Source organism: Arctopsyche grandis, chromosome 9 (genome assembly GCF_051622035.1).
Source record: "Arctopsyche grandis isolate Sample6627 chromosome 9, ASM5162203v2, whole genome shotgun sequence".
Lineage (NCBI taxonomy): Eukaryota > Metazoa > Arthropoda > Insecta > Trichoptera > Hydropsychidae > Arctopsyche > Arctopsyche grandis.
The window spans coordinates 6,840,351-6,864,859 of NC_135363.1; the positions used below are offsets into that span (position 1 = coordinate 6,840,351).

At 35.4% G+C, this 24,509-nt stretch overlaps 2 protein-coding genes and 1 long non-coding RNA gene across 4 annotated transcripts; all 3 read right to left on the reverse strand.

Annotated features, from left to right (window-relative positions):
* Positions 1-8,003: 8,003 nt before the first annotated feature.
* eIF3j (eukaryotic translation initiation factor 3 subunit j) lies at positions 8,004-12,935 on the reverse strand. 2 transcript variants are annotated; one of them, XM_077438574.1, is made up of 7 exons: positions 12,496-12,935; positions 12,288-12,397; positions 9,903-10,028; positions 9,699-9,822; positions 9,454-9,615; positions 9,231-9,370; positions 8,004-9,151 (listed from the first exon to the last, which is right to left on the reverse strand). In XM_077438574.1, exons 1-7 carry the CDS (start codon positions 12,509-12,511, stop codon positions 9,089-9,091), a joined length of 741 nt encoding a protein of 246 aa, XP_077294700.1. In that variant the 5' UTR covers positions 12,512-12,935; the 3' UTR covers positions 8,004-9,088. The 2 variants fall into 2 exon arrangements, with proteins under 2 accessions (XP_077294700.1, XP_077294699.1); XM_077438573.1 differs by having other exon boundaries at positions 8,087-9,151; positions 9,687-9,822; positions 12,496-12,929.
* Positions 12,936-13,174: 239 nt separating this feature from the next.
* On the reverse strand, positions 13,175-16,013 carry LOC143917160 (uncharacterized). Its single transcript, XR_013261048.1, has 12 exons — positions 15,968-16,013; positions 15,731-15,786; positions 15,521-15,571; positions 15,299-15,353; positions 15,067-15,127; positions 14,750-14,877; positions 14,508-14,566; positions 14,277-14,337; positions 13,956-14,087; positions 13,712-13,772; positions 13,486-13,545; positions 13,175-13,303 (listed from the first exon to the last, which is right to left on the reverse strand). It is a non-coding gene; the product is annotated as an uncharacterized LOC143917160 (long non-coding RNA).
* Positions 16,014-16,397: 384 nt separating this feature from the next.
* Positions 16,398-22,818, reverse strand: eEF2 (eukaryotic translation elongation factor 2). The gene is made up of 14 exons (XM_077438561.1): positions 22,625-22,818; positions 22,195-22,409; positions 20,173-20,366; positions 19,678-19,875; positions 19,465-19,600; positions 19,161-19,383; positions 18,941-19,087; positions 18,741-18,842; positions 18,244-18,468; positions 17,979-18,170; positions 17,715-17,894; positions 17,245-17,637; positions 16,911-17,168; positions 16,398-16,821 (listed from the first exon to the last, which is right to left on the reverse strand). The coding sequence occupies exons 1-14, from the start codon at positions 22,625-22,627 to the stop codon at positions 16,753-16,755; spliced, it is 2,535 nt and encodes an 844-aa protein (XP_077294687.1). The 5' UTR covers positions 22,628-22,818; the 3' UTR covers positions 16,398-16,752.
* Positions 22,819-24,509: the final 1,691 nt, after the last annotated feature.

Sequence of the window (24,509 nt, forward strand, 5' to 3'; positions counted from 1 at the left end):
GCTGGTTTATACAAATGTATCTATGTTTATAAAAAATTCGAATAGGAACAAATGACAAGGTGTCATGAAAAGGAAAGACCGAGGCTAATCACCGCTGATCGCGTAATACAATGACAATTTGGTGATTCATAGCATGTCGACTATGACACGCGAATATAAATGCTAATATCTACGTGTGACGTACACGTACAAGGTGCACTTTCGTCTGAACTATGTACGGATGTATCATATTACATCCGGTCTGGATTATGCAATGCACTTTTGGCTGGAGACGTCATTTTCTCGGATCGTCTCGTTTCGTCGCATATATTGTAATATAATATGTATACGATGATAATAATGATGGTGGTCGGAGAAGAACCGACCGTAAAATATGCTACCACTTGACCAGATCGAACTTTTACTTTCACCTGCGTGTATGAAGAGTGGGTTTGTGGTTTTGCGAGTGTATTATGTTCGACATGTTTAGTATTATCATACCTTTCGATCTGAATTGCAAACGTGGTATAATAATGGTCGTCAAAAGTCACAGACTTTTCGGTGTTGCATCATCAGTGCAAAAGCAATAAACGTGATCGGGGGGGACATTTTAGTACCCCACACCTTTGGAAGGCACGTATTAAAACGTTTACGGCGTAATAACTGACTGCTGTTAAAACTGCATTGCAGATGAGTGCACTTATAAACTTGCATTCGCTCATTTTGCGTTTTAATTCCGAGGAAGAATTATGCCTATCTATGGACAAAATTGCCAAAGAAAAGTTGCCATTTCACTTCTCCGTAAAACTCTCAAACATCATTCCTTTCTGCATTTAAATTACTCAACTGTCTACAATTTTACAATCAATTATTTTTATAGACCCGAATTTTGAATTTCAAGTCGTGATGCACTCATAAATAGTCACGAATCCATTTGGATCACTGTTTTATTACACTTGTGTTTCATTCTCTGAGCTTCGAGGAACATGAGTCAGAGCAAAAGTTACGTTTCGTATAATATAATATAGTATATGAATGTGTTCGTTTCTTTTAAATGAAAAGTTCTGGATCATTTAGAAGATTTTCTTGATAGTCTTGAGTATTGTCAATAATCTATATTTAATTCCTGGCAATCACTACACTTTTTTCTAAGAGGACTGCCAGTAAATCGGGATCCAAATTACTGAGGTGAATTAGGAATTGAGATACTAATCTAGAATCGATCTCAAAAGAATCATGAAGAGAGCCCAATGATAACCTATCAATGAGAAATTTGGGGAAATATATCATTGATTCAATTTGTTCTCCAGCTCCTAAGTATTAAATTGTCATACCAGTCGTTGCTGGAATTATTGTACATCATTATTTTATGGTTGTTCCTGTTTCCCGCACAGTTCTTTATTGGATGGCTCCTATTCTAAGAACCATCCGTTGGCTTAATGACATCACTGACACACCAAGATGCGACTTTTTTGCCTCGGTGAATCAGTGATTAATTTTAGTTATTTTCTTATTCATAGTTAATACCGCATACCATAAGGGCGAAAACACACTGAGTGGAACGTGGTAGGTGTTTTTTTTTAGATACTTTTAAACATGTGAAAAACGCAGCACCAGCCTATGTACATGGTACACAGTCCCAAAAATCACCCCCTGGAGTGTTTTCGTGATATTTTATCCTTGTATTTATCCTTGCTTGACAGTGATAGAAATTATCTTGAGAGTGATCGAAATTATTTTGACAGTGATCGACAGTATCTTGTTGCCAATTAGGGCTAGAACAAACGTGCTCATGAAATCCCCCCTCTCGAGAGCTGTTCGACTCCTTAACTTACTGGCACATTCCTTGGATCTATTCAATGCCAGTTATGTTGAGTTGATCGAACACATCCTACTGACATAGCATATATATAATTATCATTATTATTTATTTGTTTTTTACTATACATTTTTCTTACGGGTCTACCTAACGGGACCGAAAGTGAAATGATCGAAAAAGCAAATATCGTAGATCAAAAAAAAAAAAGGGTGCATGGTAAACGGTACTATGTATATATATAATATATATATATATCAGTGGCATGCGGTGAAATTATCTCTCTTTTTTTTTGTCATATAGCCTTGTTTAATGTGCACGCGCAGGATACGGGAGGAAAAGCCTGTTCCTCTTGTTCCTGTTGTATCCTGCTCGCGCAAATGAAGTGAGGATGTACGACGAGGGGAGAGAGACTTTTACCGCACTGATATATGTATTACTATATATAAACTAACCGTTTTTCATATGTATGCATGATAAACGAATATTTTCGACTTTTTCACTTCGAGTTTTTCACGGTCACCCCATACATACATACCATAATCAATATTTCTAACAAAATGAGATAATGACTTTTCCAAAAGAAGTATAATGTATTAGAATAGCAATAGTTTGCTCACGTATTCTTGATATATATGTAAGTAATACCACGATTTTTAATGAAGTTATCGCTAAATTGATTCTGCAATGGAAATTCTATTTTTTTTCAACTATCATCGATTATTGTATGAACTTCTTCAAAAAATCTTTTTACAATGAAATTCCAATTTAAATGTTTTCTTCCTTCAAAAAGCAATTTTGCACCTTGTCATGAAGCTATGCATCCTTTACTTTAGAATAAATAGTCCTTTTTGAAATTTAGCTCAACGTACTATGTATGGACATATGAACATGAATGGCTTCGAGGCATTGAATTTATTCTTCTGTACTTCTTTTTCGAAGTTTTTATATGCAGAAGGTGAGCTTCCAAAAATCAAAAAACACAACCGAAAAGCGTCGATACAGTGACCTCGACGGTCACCGTCAGGGAAAGTTCACCGGTTTTGCATGGCAGCAAAAAGAAGCTCTGCAGAAACAGCTTCAAAAGAAGTATCGCCTTCGGTGAATGTGCACAGGTGAACTCGACAAGAGCAACCTTCACTTTTCACAGTCGAAATTATTATTACGGCCGAGCAATTTTCAACTCACTATCGTGTCCATCGAGGTGTACCATTTGTACAGGACAGGCCACAACCAATGCAGCAGATTGTTTCGTAGATGACTTCTAAACATCTAAACTAGTTACAAAGTTTGCTGAAGAAATAGTTTGCGTCAATCTTAGAAACGATTTATTCTAAATTTGTATGGAACTCGTCCAACACTGTTGAATAGTGCACCCAATACTTTTGGCTCACTCTGTAGGAAGTTGCGTTTGAAGTACGCATTCGAATAAAATTATGCAAATTGCACTTCTAGCTGTTCATTATGTACGAATTCTTCTCAGGAAGCGATACGATCAAAAAGTCTAAAAAGCAACTTGAGATTATCTTTCATGTTGGTCGGTTGTCAATGTGTCTGTTCCATCTTGTCGGTCAACGGTTTCGCCAATGGTGAAAGTTGGTCTATTGACGACGACGGTCGTATCTGTCATCGGAATATTGATGTACTGTGACTCTTCCGACATTGTCCGTGAGTCGAATGGAAAAGAAGTGCTCGCTTCTTTCTTCAAAAGTTGTAGAAGTACGTATACCATGGATTGCGCAACGCGACATGAGCAAATCGACTACTAAATATGTATAATAATCTGCATAGGCGTGCGATGTCATTTATGGACTTTCGCTTCCGTTCGGTTTTAATATGTGATATAATTTCTTCCACTATAACGTGCGCTTTACGTGCCCGATACGATCTGCCAGTGTGCGTGAATATAATTTGGAATATTTATTGTTACATTGCATTGAGAATCGTTCAAATTATCACACCTGGTTCATTCGTAATTGAAAGTAAATATTGTACCGTGTAGATTGGATGAGCAGCACTCGTCGACCAATCAGCGATCAGGACTTAACGGCCTATGAACTAGCGGCGCTCAACAGCCAATGAGGTCTCGCGACTAATCGACCAATAGATCGCACTAAATTGTATATGTTTACTATAAAAGTTACTCCATCGTTTCATTCCAAGATGGCTGTCCGATATGTGAACAACAAACTGATTCTTCATTGCGTCTTTCACTCCGAAAACTTTAAGCGTGCAAATTTTTAAGGTGCGCATATGTTGGTACGCGACGTGGTTTTTTAAAGTTAGTTTTGCACGTGCAGAAAAAACACAAAGGTCAAATCTATACCATCACGTCCTTTCGCAAACCTCAACCCCTGGAGTATTTTCGGTGATATTTTATCCTCGTATTGACATAGGTTTGTCAGTGATCAATGTAAGAGAAACTTGTCGAAATAACAAGACATGAAGATACGCCCAACACAACTGGAAACTACAAGTGCGTCCTGTGCCGCGCTTTTAAGTGTATTCTTGCCATATGATTGTACTAGTGTTAAGTGTTGCTAACATGCAGAATATATCGTCATACAAGTAAGTGTCAAAGTGCATTTTTCGTGAAAATGCACTGAATAACTATGTGACATCTTCTAGGTAAAAAAAGTTCCATAAAGCAGATAGTCATTTTGACTAGGGCTGTGGAGTCAGACCAAAATTTACCGACTCCGACTTTATTTTTTATGATTCGACTCCAACTCCGACTCCAACCTGAACGATTTTAGTAAGATCGTCTTTTCTTGCCAACGTACAAAATTTTCAAAATATAAAATTTTTTAAAATTAACACGATTTATTGAATTATTGATAATGAAATAGTTTCTTAATAAATAAAAATGAAGTACATTAATGTGTGCATATGTATATGAATTTTATACACAAATAATGATACGAAAAATAATTAAAAATAAAAGAATAAGATGGAGGAAACAAATCTGTTTTGGCCAAAAAACATAAAAATACCTGCAATTCAACTATTTTTTAAAATATAATGTAATTTAAAACCATGATTTTATAAATAAATTATTAAATATAAATTTATCAGTGGATTTACTTCAATAAAATTGGAGACTATATTTGAAACATACGGTAATACTCTTAATTAAAGAATATAATAAAAAGGAGTCAGTTGGTTGATTTTTAAAGACTCTTGACTCCTCCTGAAATGCTCCGACTCCACAGCCCTGATTTTGACAAACTCAGGTCAGTACGTTTCCAGACTGAAAATCAACTGGAATTTTTTTTTCAGCAACAGCAACTTCATTAGGATGACAGATTGTTCATTTTTACACGTATGACGACTATAAAACGATAAGATATAAAATTTAGCAAGAATAACAATTCAGAAAATGTTATCTAAAATAATAATGAAAAAGTGACGTTTGAATTAATGTATTGAAAAGTAAATGCCAATTGGACTCGCTTTATAGCAATGGGTTGGGAAGGTGTCTAGAAGAATTGTTACGTCATCTGAGAAGAAACACTACTTCTTTTTGGAGTCAAATCATTGGCAGTCGTTTCACGCGCACTTCAATGCCCATCGGTCCATTGAAACGGACAGTAAAGAAGACAACTTCAGAAAAGCTCTGTGAACCAACTATGGTGTTGCATTTCGTAATACAGGTGTTACATCGCCAACTGTCGAAAACCACAGACGTACAAAAGTAAAGAAAACACACCATTTATTCCTAATTTTCATCATCGTTGTCAACAATGGGAAATGCATTGCGTTACTGATGCGTGAGCGTTTGCTTCTCTTGAGCTCAGAATTGAGTACAGCTCTTGAAAAAGGAGGTATGTAAAAATGGCAAACGTTTGCCTTCCTTCCATAAACTGCATCACAGATTCACATGTAATGTTTTATAATAAGACTTCAGCAACGAATACGAACAAAAAAAATACATATAAATATCCTCAAAACCACTTCACACATGTTTACAAAACATTGCTAGTAATAGTGAATGGTATTTAAAAATGCTACAAAATATTCAGTACATGCTGACTAGAAGTAGATTCAGTACAACTAGTACCCAGAAGATAGTAGAAGAAAGCAAATCAAAAGTTTTGGATCATAATGTATAAATTAGCCTGGTGAGAAATCCTCGATTTATTTTAATGTTTCCAGCCAGCCAACTTAGATACATACATACATGCATTGAGTTAGTAAACCTTTCCAGAGTGCGTTGGTGCCTAAAATTCTTTATGAATCTCTAGTATGTAGCATTCTAGAATTTTCTTCCATTATATGGAGTCCTACCCCATATGACTCATTCATTGAAGATTGAGAGAATCCAAAAACGGTTTCTCAGATATCTTTATATGAAATTGCATGGTTATTATCCTCGGCTATATCCTAATGCATTCCTATTGGGGGAGTAAGGCTTCAACTCATTGGAGTCTCGTTTTGTTATGTTTCTGGGATGGCACTTTTTTAAGCTATTAAATGGAATAATACACAATCCTCAGGTTCATAATGAATTTAGGTGTTATGCACCTAATAGATTCAGGGACCTGAGGAATCGTGCTTTATTTATTCCTCCTGTGGCTCGCACAAATATGTTGGCAACATCTCCTATATCTAGGGCGATATATCTGCTCAACCGGGTTGCTGGTGAAATTGACTTCTTCAATATAAACTATGCTAATCTGGTTGAGCGGTTGTTGAGGAACGCCAGTAGTTGTTCTTACCAATTATAAATGTGATGATGTTATGTTATATAATATATTATTATTATATTGCCATATTTGAACGCGTTGGAGCTCTCTGTAATATCACTGTAGTGTGTAATATGTTAAATAAATAAAAAAAAAGGGCCAAAGTTTGTTCTCTAATAGTGTTGCACGTACCAACATGATGGTATTCATATGTACATATATTAGTTACAATCTAATACATCATCTTCATATACACCCATTCACCATCCACCATAACCATCAACACACCTCCCTGACTAAAGATCCAAAGCAGAATAGACTAGCGGTTAGCATATAATGCTTTGAAAAAAGTGGTCACGGGTTCAAATCCCACTGGTTTCTGCTAGCCAGACCTTGGATTTATGTGAATGTGTCAAATTATCTTAATAATCGAGTTTTCAGCAATTCGCTGAATCGTATAAAATGCTATAAATTTACAAATTTGACCATAAATGTCTCTGTGGATGTTAATTGATAAGCATTTACATTGTACAATACTATTAATACTTGTATCAAACTTACAATGTTTCTGGCCAGGAAGGCGCATTGGGGTTACCTGTTAGGCCTTCCTGGTATAAATTAAAAAAAATAGATCAGGAATATCTATCGTTGATTTCTTTTTCGGTTAATTATACTTCAACCAGTGTTTAAGGAAAACTCTCATCTTCTCATACCACACAGCGAGTAACCGGCTATAATTAAATGAAATTCGAAACAATGCCATTGCCATGGGTTCGGAATGAAGTTGAAAGTAAATTACGGCCATTATTGCATATCAAAAACAGTGTCGGCTTCTGGTTTCAGATGTATCTGCACCGAAACAACAGTTGACAGCGCCATTGTCTTCCGACGAAACGTGAGAAACGACACGAGAGGAAAAGTGGAATTTTGCACAATTAGAACCTGCGAAAAAAAATCGAGAGAAGAAAGAACGAAAAAACATTCACGATCACAGATATAATCATTTGTTATTATCAATTCGATTTATTACCCAAGCGGTGCCGAGTTGCTCTCTTCATTCGAAGATGTTAAAGCGCAATAACCGCGTCCAAATTGGGTATCGATCACGAATCCATTCATCGGATTGATTATAGTATATGTGTATATAAGAAGTCATCGTGTTGCAACCGAGTGCTCCACATCTCTGTCGATCTGTAATGAGACGTTAACAAATTACCCGGCCCAAACACGGCCGAGGCACATCCGTCTACAAAAATACAATTTGCTAATTTTGCAAGACCACGAAACATTTACAAATAATGCACAATTATGTTGTCAGTGCTTGACAAACGAATGCGTGTTTTTTTTTTTTTTATCAATTACGTTTCGTTCGCCCTAAGTTGACAGACACTAATAACATTTCATAATCTAAAAACCGTATATCAATCATTTAGAACTGTTATTTCATAATGAAATTGAAAAGCATTAATATAATTGTACTCCAGTAAGTACTTTCTTATAAAATAACCAATCTCACCATTATTCATAGAAATACATGTTTAATCGACAAAATAAAAGTATATTTTACATATATATAAGGGATAATTTGTAAAGGAAATAATAGATATAAAATAAATACGCAAAAGTTAACCCCAAGTAATGCGTATATTTATTTAAAAGCTTTCACATTCTCGCCTATCGTGAATGTTTAAACAATATATATTATATATATGTACATGTTTGTTATGATGATTATTTATGACAACGAAACCAAGACGCTTATTACAAAAAAAAAAACGAACTTGAATCGTAACTGATAGACAATATATACATAAATAATGACCATTTAAAAATGATTCTCAACCCACAATTTGAACAACACAAAACGAAGCATTTAAAATAATTAATTTAAAAATGATAATGATAATGAGCAATAAATTCAATGTGGGTGCAAGCAATCAAAAGCTACGAATATATAAAAGATATATGCGTAATATACAAATTATCAGAATATTTAAGTAATTCGAAAATGGCATATATGTATGTACGTATAGTATAACATATTCTACAATATGTTATTCAAATGATGGAAAAGTGATGAAAAACTTCCAAGAAATCACTCTTTCAACTGCTACAACTATTTGTGTGAGTTGAGAAATATTAAACTAATTAATAATCGATAGTTTATATTAAAATTGTAACAAAAACTAATGACAACAATATAAAAACGCATGTATTGATAAAACTATCAATAAACAAAAGTGATGATGCTAACAAATTTATTTAAGCTAAAACATAAATATTAATAAAAATTGTATCTAGCTAAATGTAATTGAATTCAATTGAAAAAACAATATCCTACACATTAGCACTTTTCAAAATAAATAGATAGGTATTTAGATGTATGCAAGGATAGAATGTTCACAATTGCAAACTATGAAGTTAAAAATACAAAACAAATGTTTTACATCTAATGTAATTTAAGATAAAATGATGAATATATACTTTATTGTAATATACACGAGTTATATAATAGTAATGATTTATATATGAATATGAATGCATTTTAATTGTACAGCACAAGAATAATGAAAACATAAAGAAAATTATTAAGGACGAAATTTTCTTTTCACATAAAATCATCGTATTCATTGTCAAAGTCGTTTTCAAAGCCGTATTTGGTCATTTGTGACTAAAACAGAAGAAAAAAAATCAAAACATATCCTGAAATTTTGAATGATAAAAATTCAACAAAAATGTATGGAACTCACAATATTGCTTTCTACAGTCAGTTTGGCTTTGCCTTTCCCTTTTCCTGGTTTCTTTGCCTTATCTCCTTTCTCTAGCTTCTGTTTTTCCATATACAAATTTTCAACGTTTCCTTTCAACGTTTTTAGTACATATGAATTTACTGAAAAAATCAATTGTGATATTTTTATAAATAAACTATACATATATTATAAATGTGCTTCAACAAATTTTAAGACCACTAACAATGCAGGCAGATGTTTTTGACTAGACCAGAAACAAAGTCCGGAAATTCTTCTTTATCTCTAAACGCAGAAATTTTTTCGATAAGAGCAATTTGAAAATCATCAAATTCTTGTTTAGTAGATGGATTGAAAGAATCCAAACTAATTGCAGTATCTGTAACGCCTGTGAATAGGAAAAAAAAAGCAATTAGAAACGATAAAATTAATATACGCTAATTTAAACAATATAGTTACATTCAGTAGCACCTAACGTTTCTAAGGCGACTTTCAAATCTGTTTCCTCCTGCAGTTTTCTTCTTCTGAGGATTTCTTCCTTAGTTAATCCTACTCCATCTAAAATATCATGTTCCGATTCAAGCAAAGAAGCTTTCTGAAAAATAAATCAACATGTTAAATGAAAGAAAAAAAAATACTGGACTATTCAGTATTTAAAGTAAATATTAAACTCACTTCTTTTTCAGCCAATTTTTCGGCTAATCTTTTATTTTTAGATTTGGGAGCGTTAGGGGGTGGTGCTACTTTCTCTTCTTTTTTCTCCTCATCCTTCTTTTCTTCCTCTTCATCATCCCAACATTCCTATAAAAGTGAATACGAAATCATTACCAGTTTAAAATTTAGACATATATGAGAATATGGAATCAACATAAGACTGATACTGATCAGCCATCTTGACCTAGTTTTAAAAAGTGAAAGCAAATATAGTATCGACGATAAACCTGAATCGAAAAAAAAAGGATTGAAACTTCATTTCTATTCATAGCGTATAAAAATACAACAAAAAAAAATGCAACATTACATCGCTATAAATACAGTATAGACATTTAATTTGACTTTGACAATGTCAAAGAGCTAGATTTTTGGCAACGAACATTGCTTTATGAAAATTAAACGATGCCAATCCCAGACTGATATTGACTATATAAGAGTCATCTTTAAACTCAACAGACTAATGACTAAAATTGATCGGCAATATAAATTCAACCCCAACACATTGTGCTTCAAACAATGTCGTATATGCAAGGCCAACGTTCATTAAGGGGGAAAACACACTGAGTGGTACGTGTTTTTGTTTAGATACTTTAAAACGTGCGAAAAAAAGGCAGCACCTTGGGGCATATACATGGTACAGTCCCGAAAATCACCCCCTGGAGTGTTTTCGGTGATATTTTATCCTTGCTCGACTGATTAATAATGGTGAATTCCATATTTGAAGAAATACAGGAGAAACACATGCACTCTGCACGTGCAACTACACCCAATTTCGGTTTGAGGATTACCCGCTATCACAGCGTCATACCACTCAGTGTGTTTTCGCCCTTATACATAAATGGGTTTGGTGCAAACGATCGAAAAGCGCCAGACAGATAGAACCACAGATTAACTGGATGGCTGCTTTAAACGCAATTCTCGACTTCACAAATGAAAAATTGCACATCAGATGACGAGTAACCTTTCGATGTGCACAGATGCAATTATTTAAATGGTAATTATTAAAATTGAGTTGGATCTTTCTGGCTAGTTTTTAATAATTTAATAAGGAAAAATTCGGAACTAAAGTATCAGAAGCACAGAACGTATACAGGGTAGGTATGTCGGGACTTTGGGTAGATTTAGCTTAGTGTAAGTGCGAGCAGTGCGCACGCATAAGGTACATGTGTCGTTAATCTGTGCTTCAGTCTGTATGGCGCTTTTCGATCGTTTGCACCGCATCGACATAAATGTATGTACATATGTAGTTTGGGTGCTACTTTAGTATGCGATCTATCTTTGAATCGCAGTCGACTATTTTTTTTTATTTGCATCGTAGTAATGAAATGTTTTGTTTGTTCCTGCCGCCCCATAATGTTGTCGAAGCATTTCTATCAAAATATCGTCAGCCGATACATATCTCTTAACCAAATCTTAAATTAATAGGACCAACCTTAACTTAACCTAACCTATCCTGACCCTTAAATAAATACATCTTTTTTTTTGTGGAAATATTGATGAAATAAAACTTAGCAGCCAACACCTATTTATTTCAGGGTCAGGATAGGTTAGGTCAGGTTAAGTTAAGGTTGGTCCTATTCATTTAAGATTAGGTTGTTAGGGTCAGTATTATTCAGTCTTAGTGTCACACGCGAAAACTGAGACCGCATATTAAAGTAAAATCGTGAAGGTAGATCACATACTAAAGTAGATATGTGAAGGTAGATTGTATACTAAAGTAGCACCGTAGGATGTATATTATTAATATTTATTACAAAATTTTGCAAACATATGCTAGTTGAAAAATTTGAAAAAAATCCAATATGGCTACAAAATGTTATTAGTAGAATTTACAAGACGGAAGGAGTGTTTTGCTGAAAAACATATAATTCCATTATTTTGATAAATACTCCGAAGTGAATTGTTAAGAATACAACGAGTCAATAGTAGAAACAATCTCATATATGTTGAGAAATTTGAAGCCATTTTTCATACGTGTCAACATTTCTAGGTTATGTGCAAAAAACAATCGAATAAAAGTTTCAAAATAAATTAATAAAAAAAATTCAAAACCAATCAGAAGCGAGCTTTAAAGCTTTCGGTCCGCCATTTTGTTAAAAACAAAATACATACTAAAAATTTGAAGTTTCCAAGTATCAGAGACGAGGTCGACACTCATCGCTCAAAATTCCATTAAATGGGCAAAAAAGCGACGAGAGAAGAATGAATGGGTATAAATGGGTACGACGACATTGACCCAATTGAGGGATGAGCGGGGGTGCTACATATATATATATAAATACACGTGATGACGCAGCGCACATAACCTCTCGGCCATATGGTGGGCGTGAAGTGAAGTGAACTCACCTTCACTTCTTCCTCCTCGTCTTCGCCCTCCCACTTGTTGGCGACGGCTGCCAAAACCACTCCGGCGGCTGCTGCGGCGGCCACGGGCTGCGGCTCGAAGTCCTCGTCGTCTGAAAACCGAACGAACAGAGGCTACGTCAGCACCAGCTTCGTCAACCATACGATACGTACGATACGATAGGATAGGATAGGCGGGGACGTGTCTTACCCCACGTGTCCCCCATGGCGAGGCGGACGAGACGTCAATGCGTGGCGATCGAGCTGGCGAGTGCGAGTACGAGGAATGCGACGAGTGATGACGACGACTGGTCCCTTGCGCGTGTGAGTCGGTGTCGGTGTCGATGTCAGTGTCGACGAGTGTGAGGTTTGGCTTCTGAGAGCGCGCTCGAGTCGGCCGCTGGGTCAGACGGCGGGGGCGCGTGAGGGTTGACTCGAGCGGAACCTTTGCGAGAGGACTGCAGTGACTGGAGTGACTGGAGTGGGCCTCAGGAGGGACAGCACACGGACATGTCTGTTAGGGCGGGTCGCGCTCACATTCACCGCCATCGCCGACTATCTAGATACGACTGAAAACCCGCATCGCCAACTTGGCGGCCGCAACCAGCCAACCAACCCGACCCCAGCGCCTCTGCCGGCCGATTCGACAACCACTCGCGACACGGCACTCGCACGTTGGCCACCCTGCGATTCTTTTGTTCAGCATGGCTTTCAATATATCGTACCTATCGAAGACTAATCGATACCTACTTTCTACAATGAAATGCAAATTACAACCAATCATATTTTTTTATTTCATCTTCAAAATGTTGCATTACATTAAAGCGCAGACGCTTTCCAATTATGAGCATAATATAATACACAAATTCAAAGAAAAAGTCGTTTTATTTCCATCATATATATTTATTTCAAATAAATAATTTAAATTTTACATGACGATCGCATTTTTTTTATATGCATTAAAAAGTCACATGGACTTTATCAATCTCGTTCAATCGTACCCCATATTCCGCCGGCACCTTAAACAAAGATGAAATGGTTTTTAGATCTCATAGCATTCGACAAACAATCCTTGTTATTAACGAAAATGTCAGAAATTAAAACAAATCTACAAATACTTTTCAGAACAATTACTGTCGTGAAAGTTGTCATCATTCGAATATCAGTTGAAATAAAGTATATAATATAAATAGGTTTTTACCATTTTAAAAAATCTTCAGAGATGCACTCATGTCCATAGCCACCAATGATAATTATATATCTATAAAAAAAAATTACTTTTAGAATAAAATACCACATTAATTTCAAATATAAAACCAATTTACAAAACTCAGTATTTAACAATCAACAAAGACTTTCTGAACAGGTCTGTGAATTTTTTCATCATTTAAAATTAAATTAAATACAACAAGACTGTTGAAAATTACCATTTTTAAAAATGCTCCATATTACTGAATCGGAATCTCAAATCCTAGCTAGATATGCGAACTAAAACAAAAAAAATCAAAATTAGAAAAAAAATTTAAATACAATTTTTAAAGAATAATATATTAAAGTCTAACATCAGTCCTGTTGAGCTTTGACAAAACCATCACAGTACATATGGAAGAAAATAGGATCATCATAATATAAAAAGAATCCAAACCAATAAATAAAATAAAAAACAATTACCATGTTGAATTGATTTCCAATTTGATCCACTATACAAGTCCGTAGTAGTTTTTTTTTTATATACATAAAAATCGTCACATATGTATGGCCTTTATCAATCTCATCCTATTGTATCCCATATTCCACCAGTACCTTAAACAAAAATAAAATGGTTTTTAAATCTCATCATAGCACTCAACAAACAATTCTTGTTATTAACGAAAATGTCAGAAATTAAAACAAATCTACAAATACTTTTCAGAATAATTACTGTCGTGAAAGTTGTCATCATTCGAATATCAGTTGAAATAAAATATATTTATAATATAAAAAGGTTTTTACCATTTGAAAAACATCTTCTGAGATGCATTCATGTCCATAGCCATCAATGATAATTATATATCTATAAAGAAAAAAAATTTACTTTTAGAATAAAATACCACATTAATTTAAAATATAAAAGCAATTTACAAAACTCAGTATTTAACAATCAACAAAGACTTTCTGAACAGGTCTGTGAATTTTTTCATCATTTAAAATTAAATTAAATAAAACAAGATTGTTGAAAATTACCATTTTTTAAAAATGCTCCATATTACTGAATCGGAAGTCTCAAATCCTAGATATGCGAACTAAAACAAAAAAAAATCAAAATTAAAAAAAGTTTTAAATACAATTTTTAAAGAATAATATATTTAAGTCTAACATCAGTCCTGTTGAGCTTTGACATAACCATCACAGTACATATGGAAGAAAATAGGATCATCATAATATAAAAAGAATCCAAACCAAAAAAAAAAATAAAAAAAAATTACCATTTTTAATTGATTCCCAATTTGATCCACTATACAAGTCCGTAGTAGCTTTTTTTTATATACATTAAAATCGTCACATATGGCCTTCACCAATCTCATCCTATTGTATCCCATATTCCACCGGCACCCTAAACAAAAATAAAATGGTTTTTTAGATCTCATCATAGCATCCAATAAACAATTCTTATTATTAACGAAAATGTCAGAAATTAAAACAAATCTACAAATACTTTTCAGAATAAATACTGTCGTGAAAGTTGTCATCATTCGAATATCAGTTGAAATAAAATATATATACAATATAAAAAGGTTTTTACCATTTGAAAAAAATCTTCTGAGATGCATTCATGTCCATAGCCATCAATGATAATTATATATCTATAAAGAAAAAAAATTGCTTTAAGAATAAAATACCACATTACTTTCGAATATAAAAGCAATTTACAAAACTCAGTATTTAAACAATCAACAAAAACTTTATGAACAGGTCTGTGAATTTTTTCATCATTTAAACAAGCGAAATCAAATGTAAAAATAAAAAATAATTACCTTATTAAATTATATAACTTCATCCATGACGTATGACGTTCTATAAAAGCAACATCTGTAATAAAAATAATAAACTTTAATATAAAACTATAAAATAAAAACGAGATAAATTTATTTAATACAACTCAGATTCTAAATAATCAACAAAGACTTTATGAACAGGTCTGTGAATTTTTTCATCATTTAAAATTAAATTAAATAAAACAAAATGTGGAAAATTACCATATTTAAAAAATGCTCCATATTACTGAATCGGAAGTCTCAACATGCGAACTAAAATAAAAAAAATCAAAATTAAAACAAGGTTTAAAATACAATTTTTAAATAACAGTCTAACATCAGTCCTGTTGAGCTTTGACAGAACCGTCACAGCAAATACAGAAGAAAATAGGATCATCATAATATACAAAAAATAAAATAAAAAACAATTACCATTTTGAATAGATTCCCAATTTGATCCATCCTTATACAGGTCCAGAACTGCCATACTAAAACAAAACAACAAAAAATTAGCAAAAATCAAACTAAAAATCTTAAAAAGTAACTGATTCAACAAAACATCAGTCCTGTTGAGCTTTGACATATCCATCATAGAACCATATGGGATCGAATTTTATCATCATAACAAAACAAAACACAAATTAAAAATAGCATATATAAATAACACACCTCTTGGAACAAAATCAGAAAGCTATCAGGTATCGAAGTTGCCAGCCTAGAACAAAATAAAATCAATGAGAAAAAGTTGAAAAAAAGCGTTAGCTCAATTACCAAAATCAATCTTACCTTTTCCAAAAGTTCACATACAAAATTAATTTTTCCCAAATTAACATTTCTGTTGGGCACAAGTGTTAGGCGGATAGGAGTAGGAAAATTGTGTAGAAGGCAACAATACAAAGTAAACTGACAAAATACATTGCTTCGTTGTGCACGTGTAAACATAGATATATCAAGTACAAAGTAGAGAGAAACATAATATTTAAATTTATTTAAATATATAATAGATTAATGTACAACATAAAATGTACACAACCCCGATCGAAGAATTAATAAATAACATAAATTCAATGTAAAATAATTATATTAAAAAAGTCAAAAATAATCACAATTGATGGATGTAATGTATTAGCCTGTTCATATACATATTGTTGGATGCGCAAGCAATGTAAATCGCCTTACAGTATTCATATAGTAAAAATGCAAATCAATACAATTCACGAGAAAAAAAAAATTAAACAAAAAAAACATTTCATTCTGATTTATATTTTTTAGTATGATGAATAAATATATATTCATATATATTTAGAGTGTGTGTGTACATATGAAGTATATGCACAGATATATCAATGCTTGTAATTTTCTTTTCACCAGGCAATCGAAGGTCACCTCAAATGCTGCGAGTAATGGAATTTATAGATTTTTGTTGGAATTATTTCTAGCTGTTTAATCATGGATTACAATTTATCCAAGTATTGTGATAAATCTGGAAGACCCTCCTTCAATCCCTTCCTTTTTCTTGTGTCCTGCAAACACACAAAACAAACAAAATGAGTACACACGAGACAACTTGCACACCAATCGCGAAAACCAGCAACCGGGGGGCTGAGCTTACCTGAACGACACCAGCGGGTTTGGTTCCAGCTTCGGTCGGGTCACCGGGCAAGACTTGCCAATGGTCGAACACGCACTGTGGGAAAGCTTGACCGCCAGTATTGGAACGGAGATCGGCGGTGAAGCCGAACGACTCATTTACGGGCAAGTATGCCTTAACTACGAACATGGGTGTACCAGCTACTTGCATTTCTTCGAATACGTGACCACGTCTGCGATTCAACACACCGTAAATACCACCAACAGCAACTTCAGGGCACTGCAATCGATACAATAAAAAATTAGATTAAGAAACCTACAAACGAGACGAAAAATTGAAAGAAAAAAATATTAACCTGAATTTCGCACAAGTATACGGGTTCCATCATTCTGGGTTGTGCGGTGATGAGACAAGCGTAGAGACAACGACGAGTTGTTGGAATAATTTGACCGCCTCCACGATGGATGGCGTCAGCGTGTAGGGTGACGTCAAAGATGTTGAACCTGACGCCTCGCAAGTTCTCCTCGCAGAGAACACCTTCTTTAGCAGCCCATTGGAAACCGGCGACCATTGAGTCCTTGATTTCGTTGAGGTATTGCACTCCCTTGGTGCAATCTACGAGTAGATTGGGACCGTTGCCGTCGGGGCCGAAGCACCAGATCTTACGGGCTTCAGTCACATCGTATTCGTATTTCTCACTGAGATAACGGGCACGAGTCTTGAAGTCGTCACGAGGATTGACTTGTCCCTGTGAATTAAATACGAATCATAAATAATCGGCTTTAAAACACAATAAATCGGATAATATCAGACATGTGAACTTACACCATCGATATCTTCTGGAAGACCATCGGGCATGGGTTGAGCCTTCATGTACAGCCTGTTGTGCTTGTTGGGAGATTTTGAGAGGCACATTTGGTCAGACTCCTCGGCTACGGTTTCTCTGTAGGATACGACGGGGTCGGATTTCTTGATTGGAATGCAAGCATGATCTTCCTCCAAATCCTAAATAATAAAAAAAAAAATTCAATGTAACTCATACAATAAAAATAAAAAAAACCAAGATATAAAACAATAAATAAATCAAACCTTCAAGCAAATTTCAAGATGCAACTCTCCGGCACCAGCGATGATATGTTCACCGGATTCTTCAATGATACATTGCACCATAGGATCTGATTTAGCCAAACGTTTCAAACCTTCTACCAATTTGGGCAAATCAGCTGGGTTCTTGGGCTCGACGGCAACTCGCACGACAGGTGATACGGAGAATTTCATAACCTAAAAAGAAAAATCAATCAATTAATACAAATTTATAACACAACAAAAGTTAAAAAATTAATATGATGCATGCCTTCATGTTGTGAGCCTCTTTGAAAGTGGTGATGGTTCCGGTCTTGACGAGGAACTGATCTACTCCGACCAAACCGCAAATGTTTCCGCATGGAACATCCTCGATGGCCTCAACGTAACGTCCCATCATCAAAATGGTACGTTGGATGGTCTTTTCACAGACGTCTTCTTTCTTGCCAGGGGTGTAGTTGGGACCCATGATGCGGGCTTTCTGCCCAGTGGCGACCTGAAAAAAATCAACCGGCGATTAATAAGAGAAAACCAAAATCACGCATCAAATGCAAGACATTATAGTACATCAGAACTTAGAATCCTCAATGCATGACCGTTAATAAAAATAGAGTAGACCGTTAGACACCAACAAGTAGCGTCTATGAATGTAGGTAAACTCGTTAAATAGGTCATGGTATAATTTGTTCAGAACAGGTCTGTGAATTTTTCATCATAAAATACTTCTAAAATTGTATATATCAATATGTATATAAAAGAAATAATTACCTTGCCGGAGAATACACGACCGAAAGCGTAGAATCTACCCTTGTCGGATGTCGGTACCATTTTACTGATGTACATCATGAGTGGTCCTTCGGGATTGCAGTTCTGAAAAATAAATATAAATAATTAAAATCTAAAACATATGTGAATGTTATTTTTGATTAGTTATTATAATATATATATATATATATATATATATATACCTTGATGGCAACAGCGGCTTCATCGTCATGAGGTCCTTCGTACAACATCTCCATACGGTACTTCTGGGCTACTACGGGTGATGGTAAATGGATGGCAATCATCTGAAGCAAAGCTTCACCAGCAGGAAGCCAAGTACGCATAACAACCTACAAACAAAGCATCAATTTGATGAATCAAATAGACAAAAAAATAAAATAAAAGCGCCAAATAAAATCACACCTTCAACAAGGCCTTTCCTTCCTTGTCCTTGTCTTCATGTTTAAGACTAACTCCCAACTTGACCATAAGCTGTTCAGCCTCTTCTTTGCGGTAGTTCATGATGGCATCGAACACCTTGTAGATGGGGTCCAAAACGTACATGCAGAAGGAACGTTTGTTATCAGATTCCTTTTGCTTGGCCCACTTCTTGGTCTTGGCGTTGAAGAAGTTCTCACCCCAAAGCCTAAATAGTAATAAAATCGTAATTATACAGTACATGGCAGAATTAAACTACTAACAACATAAGCAGGAAAAAAACCCTCACTTGTTCATTAGTTTGACAACGTCGATCTTGAACTTCTCGGCGTACATTTCAGAGAACTGTTTCAGAGTGAAAGCCCACCCGTGAAGACCTGAACCGAAGCCTACGGATCCCTTGCTGGGATCGACACGTACCTCACCTAAAATTCAACATACATATAAAAAAAAAACGTTCTATTTATCAAGAAAATTGTAGTGATAGTTTGTAGATATTAACCCATGGGACCGCTGTCGTCGGAGTAAGTGGCGATGATTACGTTAACGTTTTCTACGATACGTTGGAAAGTCTGGTAGAGTTCTTCAGAATCCAACTGCAACTCGAGCAGAGCACGGTCCATCTTGTTCATGAACAAAATAGGCTTGATGCGCTCGGCAATAGCCTGACGCAATACGGTCTCAGTTTGTACACACACACCTGAAACATAGCAACGAATAATAAGTACAATGTTAAGAAATTTGTATATAGAAATAGAAATTTTATATGTAAAAAAATGTAGCATTGATGCCGTAGCGTGTCCTAATCGGGCATAAGGATAGAGGCCCCGGGTCAGCGTTTAAACATCATCGCAGAGTACGATCTGCTTCCATTGCACCGCCCACACCATCATCGACTCTGAACGATGCGGTGTAAAACCACACTGATCGGAATCTACAGAGGGGCACGTTTTGTGCTGGAAGCTATGTATGTATTGAAAATGTTGCGAGGAATTACCAGAGACGCAGTCGACGACGACGAGAGCGCCATCGGTGACGCGAAGGGCGGCTGTTACTTCGGATGAGAAGTCAACGTGTCCGGGTGAGTCGATCAAGTTGATCAAGAAACCCTTCTCGGTCTTCTCACGTTGGTCGGGGTGGCTGATGAAGACGCAATCTTTCTCGTCGAGCTCGAAGTACATGGAAATAGCGCTGGAAAGTAAAATGCGAAAAGGTTGTAGCATCTGTTCAAATAAATAATAATTCTGTGAGAAAAACAATTGCCGTCATCGTGTCAGCAATTGATAATGATACGTAATAGAAATTGGTTTTTAATTAGCGAGCGAGATAACACAATCGTTTTGATAACACGTGTTCAATTCGAGGGCAGACGATTTCAATAATTGTATGGTAGGTGGTGCAATATACTTGTTTGCATTGTTGAATGATTTCTCCATGCTTTATAGTTGGGTATTACTTTATGATTAAGTATGAAATGGGATATTTAATGGTTATTTTATAATCAATACTGCATGTGGTGCAACTCCCCATTTTCATAGAGGACAAAAGGGCATGTGCATAATTGCACCATATTGATTTTAAATACCTTCAAACACTATTTTCAATACCTAGATTATTTATAGGTTTTATTTTTTTGTAATAATATAATAATAAGTTAATATTTTTAATCCAAAAGGTATAAAAATTTAAAATGAAAGTTAAATTTTATTAAAATTTTCTTTTTTTTTTGCTTTCAATTTATTTTTTTATATTTAATAACGAATTAAATATTTTCTTTGAATAAAAGCTTTTAAAATTTGAATCTGTAAATGAATTATTATACTCTCACCATATTGAAGAAAAAATTTTCAATTCCTGTCCTCGTTGATATGATAAAAAAAAATTAACTTTTCCTTGTAAGTATAAAATTAGCGAAGTGAAACATATGTGCAGACTAAATCTTGGACTTGAGACTCCAGGTCGATCGTTTCCTATCAAAAATTTGACAATATATCCGATTTTCATTGAAACGGTCCCAACAAATTGGCAACCTTGCCAATTTTTTCGCAAATCTCAAGTTTTCGACTATCTTAGATTTCGCGCAATCATATAAAATGCTACAAATTTACATATTTGAACATAGATGTTAATTGATATGAATTTACTTTGTATAATATTATCTACGTATCAAATGTATGTTATCTGGTATAAATAAAATACCCTTTGATCAGATAAAATCAATATATTGAACTCTTTCTAGATATGCAAAAAAAAAACTTGAATCTGCCAGGTGGCATTCATACAAGACAGTTCGATGAGGAAATAACAATAATTTTTAAGAATAATCTCAATCAAATAAGACAACCCAGTAGTTCAATACAATAATCCGAATGGTACTTTGAAATATTAAATTTTCCCGAAAATCGATTAAAATTCAACCAGACGGTCAGTAAAATTGCTTCTAGAGAATTCAAAATACTATTAAGAAATCGTCATAACCAAGGATTGTAAGAATTGGCAAGCTGTTCCGAGCAACAAACTGCCACTTTCAAGCTATCAACGAAATGATCTAGATTCAAGACAAAGAGAAAGTGAATACGGCGAATCTTGTTTTTTACATTCTGATACATTATGTAAAAAAAAAAAACTGATGATAAAGCTTGTTTCAGTATTAAATACATTGAAGCGAATATTGATTAAATACGATTACTCATTGAAAAAAAAATTGATTTTTATAACACGCACAATGAAATTCAATACTAATACATGCAAAGTTTGCGTTTTGTATTAAAATTAAAAGGACCTGTAAAAAAAAACATGTTGTTGAATATTTGAGCGATGATTCATGTAGAATTTTTTTAAGCTCGTTCTATTAGTGAGTATTAAATTGTGGTTTTAGACGATTCGTTCGAATCAAAATATACGTATAACAAAGACGAAGTGGCTTTGAGGTTATGTTCAATAGTGATGTTTCGACATATGTTGATGAAATGGTGTAATGATTTTGTTGTGAATGTAGTAGTAGTGAGTAGATACTGACGTAGACTTGATGGTGATGCATCTGTCCTGTTCGTCCTTGCGCGTGTCGGTGAACCTGGTCTCACCAGCCTTGGCTCCGGCGATGATGCCAGCCTTGGAGACGAGCGAATCGGTGAGCGTGGACTTGCCGTGGTCCACGTGGGCGATGACGGACATGTTGCGGATGTTCCGCTTCTTCTCCATCATCCCCCGGATTTCGTCCACGGTAAAGTTCACCTGGAAAAGCACACATCGATCCAATCAATCTCATGTCACCGTGTCTCGGAGAAAGGTTCGCGCGAATGAGTTGGGGTTGGGGTGGGGGAGGGGAACGTGGCAGGTCGGGGTGAGGAAGGGGCGGAGGCTCCGGAGCGGGGCTGCGAGGGTCGGCGCGGGCGCGGGGGCCGGTGAGGGAGGGTGTGCGGGGTGCAGGGGGTTCGAGAGAGACTCACCATGGTGGATGCGTGCGGATGTACGCTAGCAGTATAAATTCAGTGCGCCAGCAATGGCGCTCCGACTGCGAAAGGACCGATCTGGCCGTACGACGTGACACTGCGGCTCGCTGCTGGCAACACTGCTCGCCCGACTGGAGGGGGGAAACACTGTCGACATGGCATTTCACTCGTGATCGATTGCGTTTGCTTTCGAATCATCGAATGATTTCGTTGTTTATTTTGAAACGCTTCCTGTGATTTTGTTTTATTTTGTTTGGAAAATTTACAGTTTTTATATTGATTATTATACAAATGATATCAAAATAAAATTATTAGAAAGTAAATCGTTTTAAAATTTTCGTATATAGGTGAGAGAAAAAAAGAAGAAAATTTGTTCGAGTGATAAATTTGTGTTTGTGTGATCGATGTATTTGCATCATATTATATTTTGGGTAATTGGATTTGTAGGCATATAGTACAACTGAAATGATCTCATCAGATCACTGCGACACATATCCAGGAAAGTCATTAACGCATGGCACACGCTCGCCTCGTCAAAAGGTCGACACGTGTTTCTATACACGTGTCTCGGAAACAAAGGAAGAACACACTGAACCCATAAAAACCACGAACTACGTCCAGGCGTATGAACCCATAAAATCACGCTCGCAGCATAACTAGGGCAGTGCGAGTACCAAGAACAAAATATGTGCACACGACACACTTTAACCCAAAACGTTTATAAAGCAACGCAGCAACCTCCACCGGCAGAGTGAGCCTCTGGAGTTCAAACAGATCACTTCTCCGAAGAAACCTCTTCGTACATACAATAACCATTGTACCAATTGAACGCAAATAAACGATCCTCTTTCAAACTACACAACACGTGTTTCGTTAGACCGGGATACGGTCAACATACCTTCCCTGTCTTACAGATTATTAGTCACATTGCGGTGGTCATAATGGTCAATACGGAAGTCAGTTCCGAAATTGAGATAAGAAGAAGGATCGAAATAGCAAGAAATGCCTTCGGCAGCATGAAAAATGTTGTCGAAGGTTGTCTATGAAATTGCATTTAAGAGTCCTGCACTCCTATGTTTGGTCGGTGTTGCTGTACGGATGTGAAACGTGGACACTGTTAGTGGTATCCATGAACAGGATAGAGTCCTTTGAAATGTGGTGTTACCGGAGGATGCTAAAGATCTCGTGGAAGGAGCATGTAAGAAACAAAACAGTCCTCCAGCTTCTTCATAAAAAGAGAGCTTCTTGACACGGTGAAGCGCCGTAAGATGGAATACTTTAGCCACATTATTTGCGGCCCCAAAAATCGCCTTCTACAAATAATCATAGAAGGGAAAATAGAAGGCAAACGGTGGCTTGGGAGAAAGAAGCTCTCTTTCGCACGGGCCATAAACGATGTCTGCCCATGGTAGTCGCCTACGTCTGAATACGGATTCGGCATTAGAAGAAGAAGAAGAAGGTGGTCAATTTTAATTCAATTAAGTCAAAAGACAATTTTTGCCATTAAAGTCGCGAATACGCAATATTTGGCACTCAAATTATCGTTAGTATGATGGACTTTTCGGCTGCCAAATGTTCCGTTATAGAGATTTTAGTGACTTTGTGACCAGTAATCACCGAATCATATTTTATTAGTTGTTTTTTTTTTGCATTATTTTAAAAAAATCAAAGCGAAAGTTTTAAGATTACAAATATTAATATGATAAAGTATGTTTAAAAACGGTGCTGTATAATTAATATAATATTTTTGCGGTCCGCTGAAAAAATTTATATAAATATAATTTTTATTACAAACGGAGAAATTTGCAACCAGGACGTCATTTTGGCTTCTTCCGGCGGGGGAAGAGGTAAAAGTTGGTTAGTTTGTGTGTGTTATTTTATA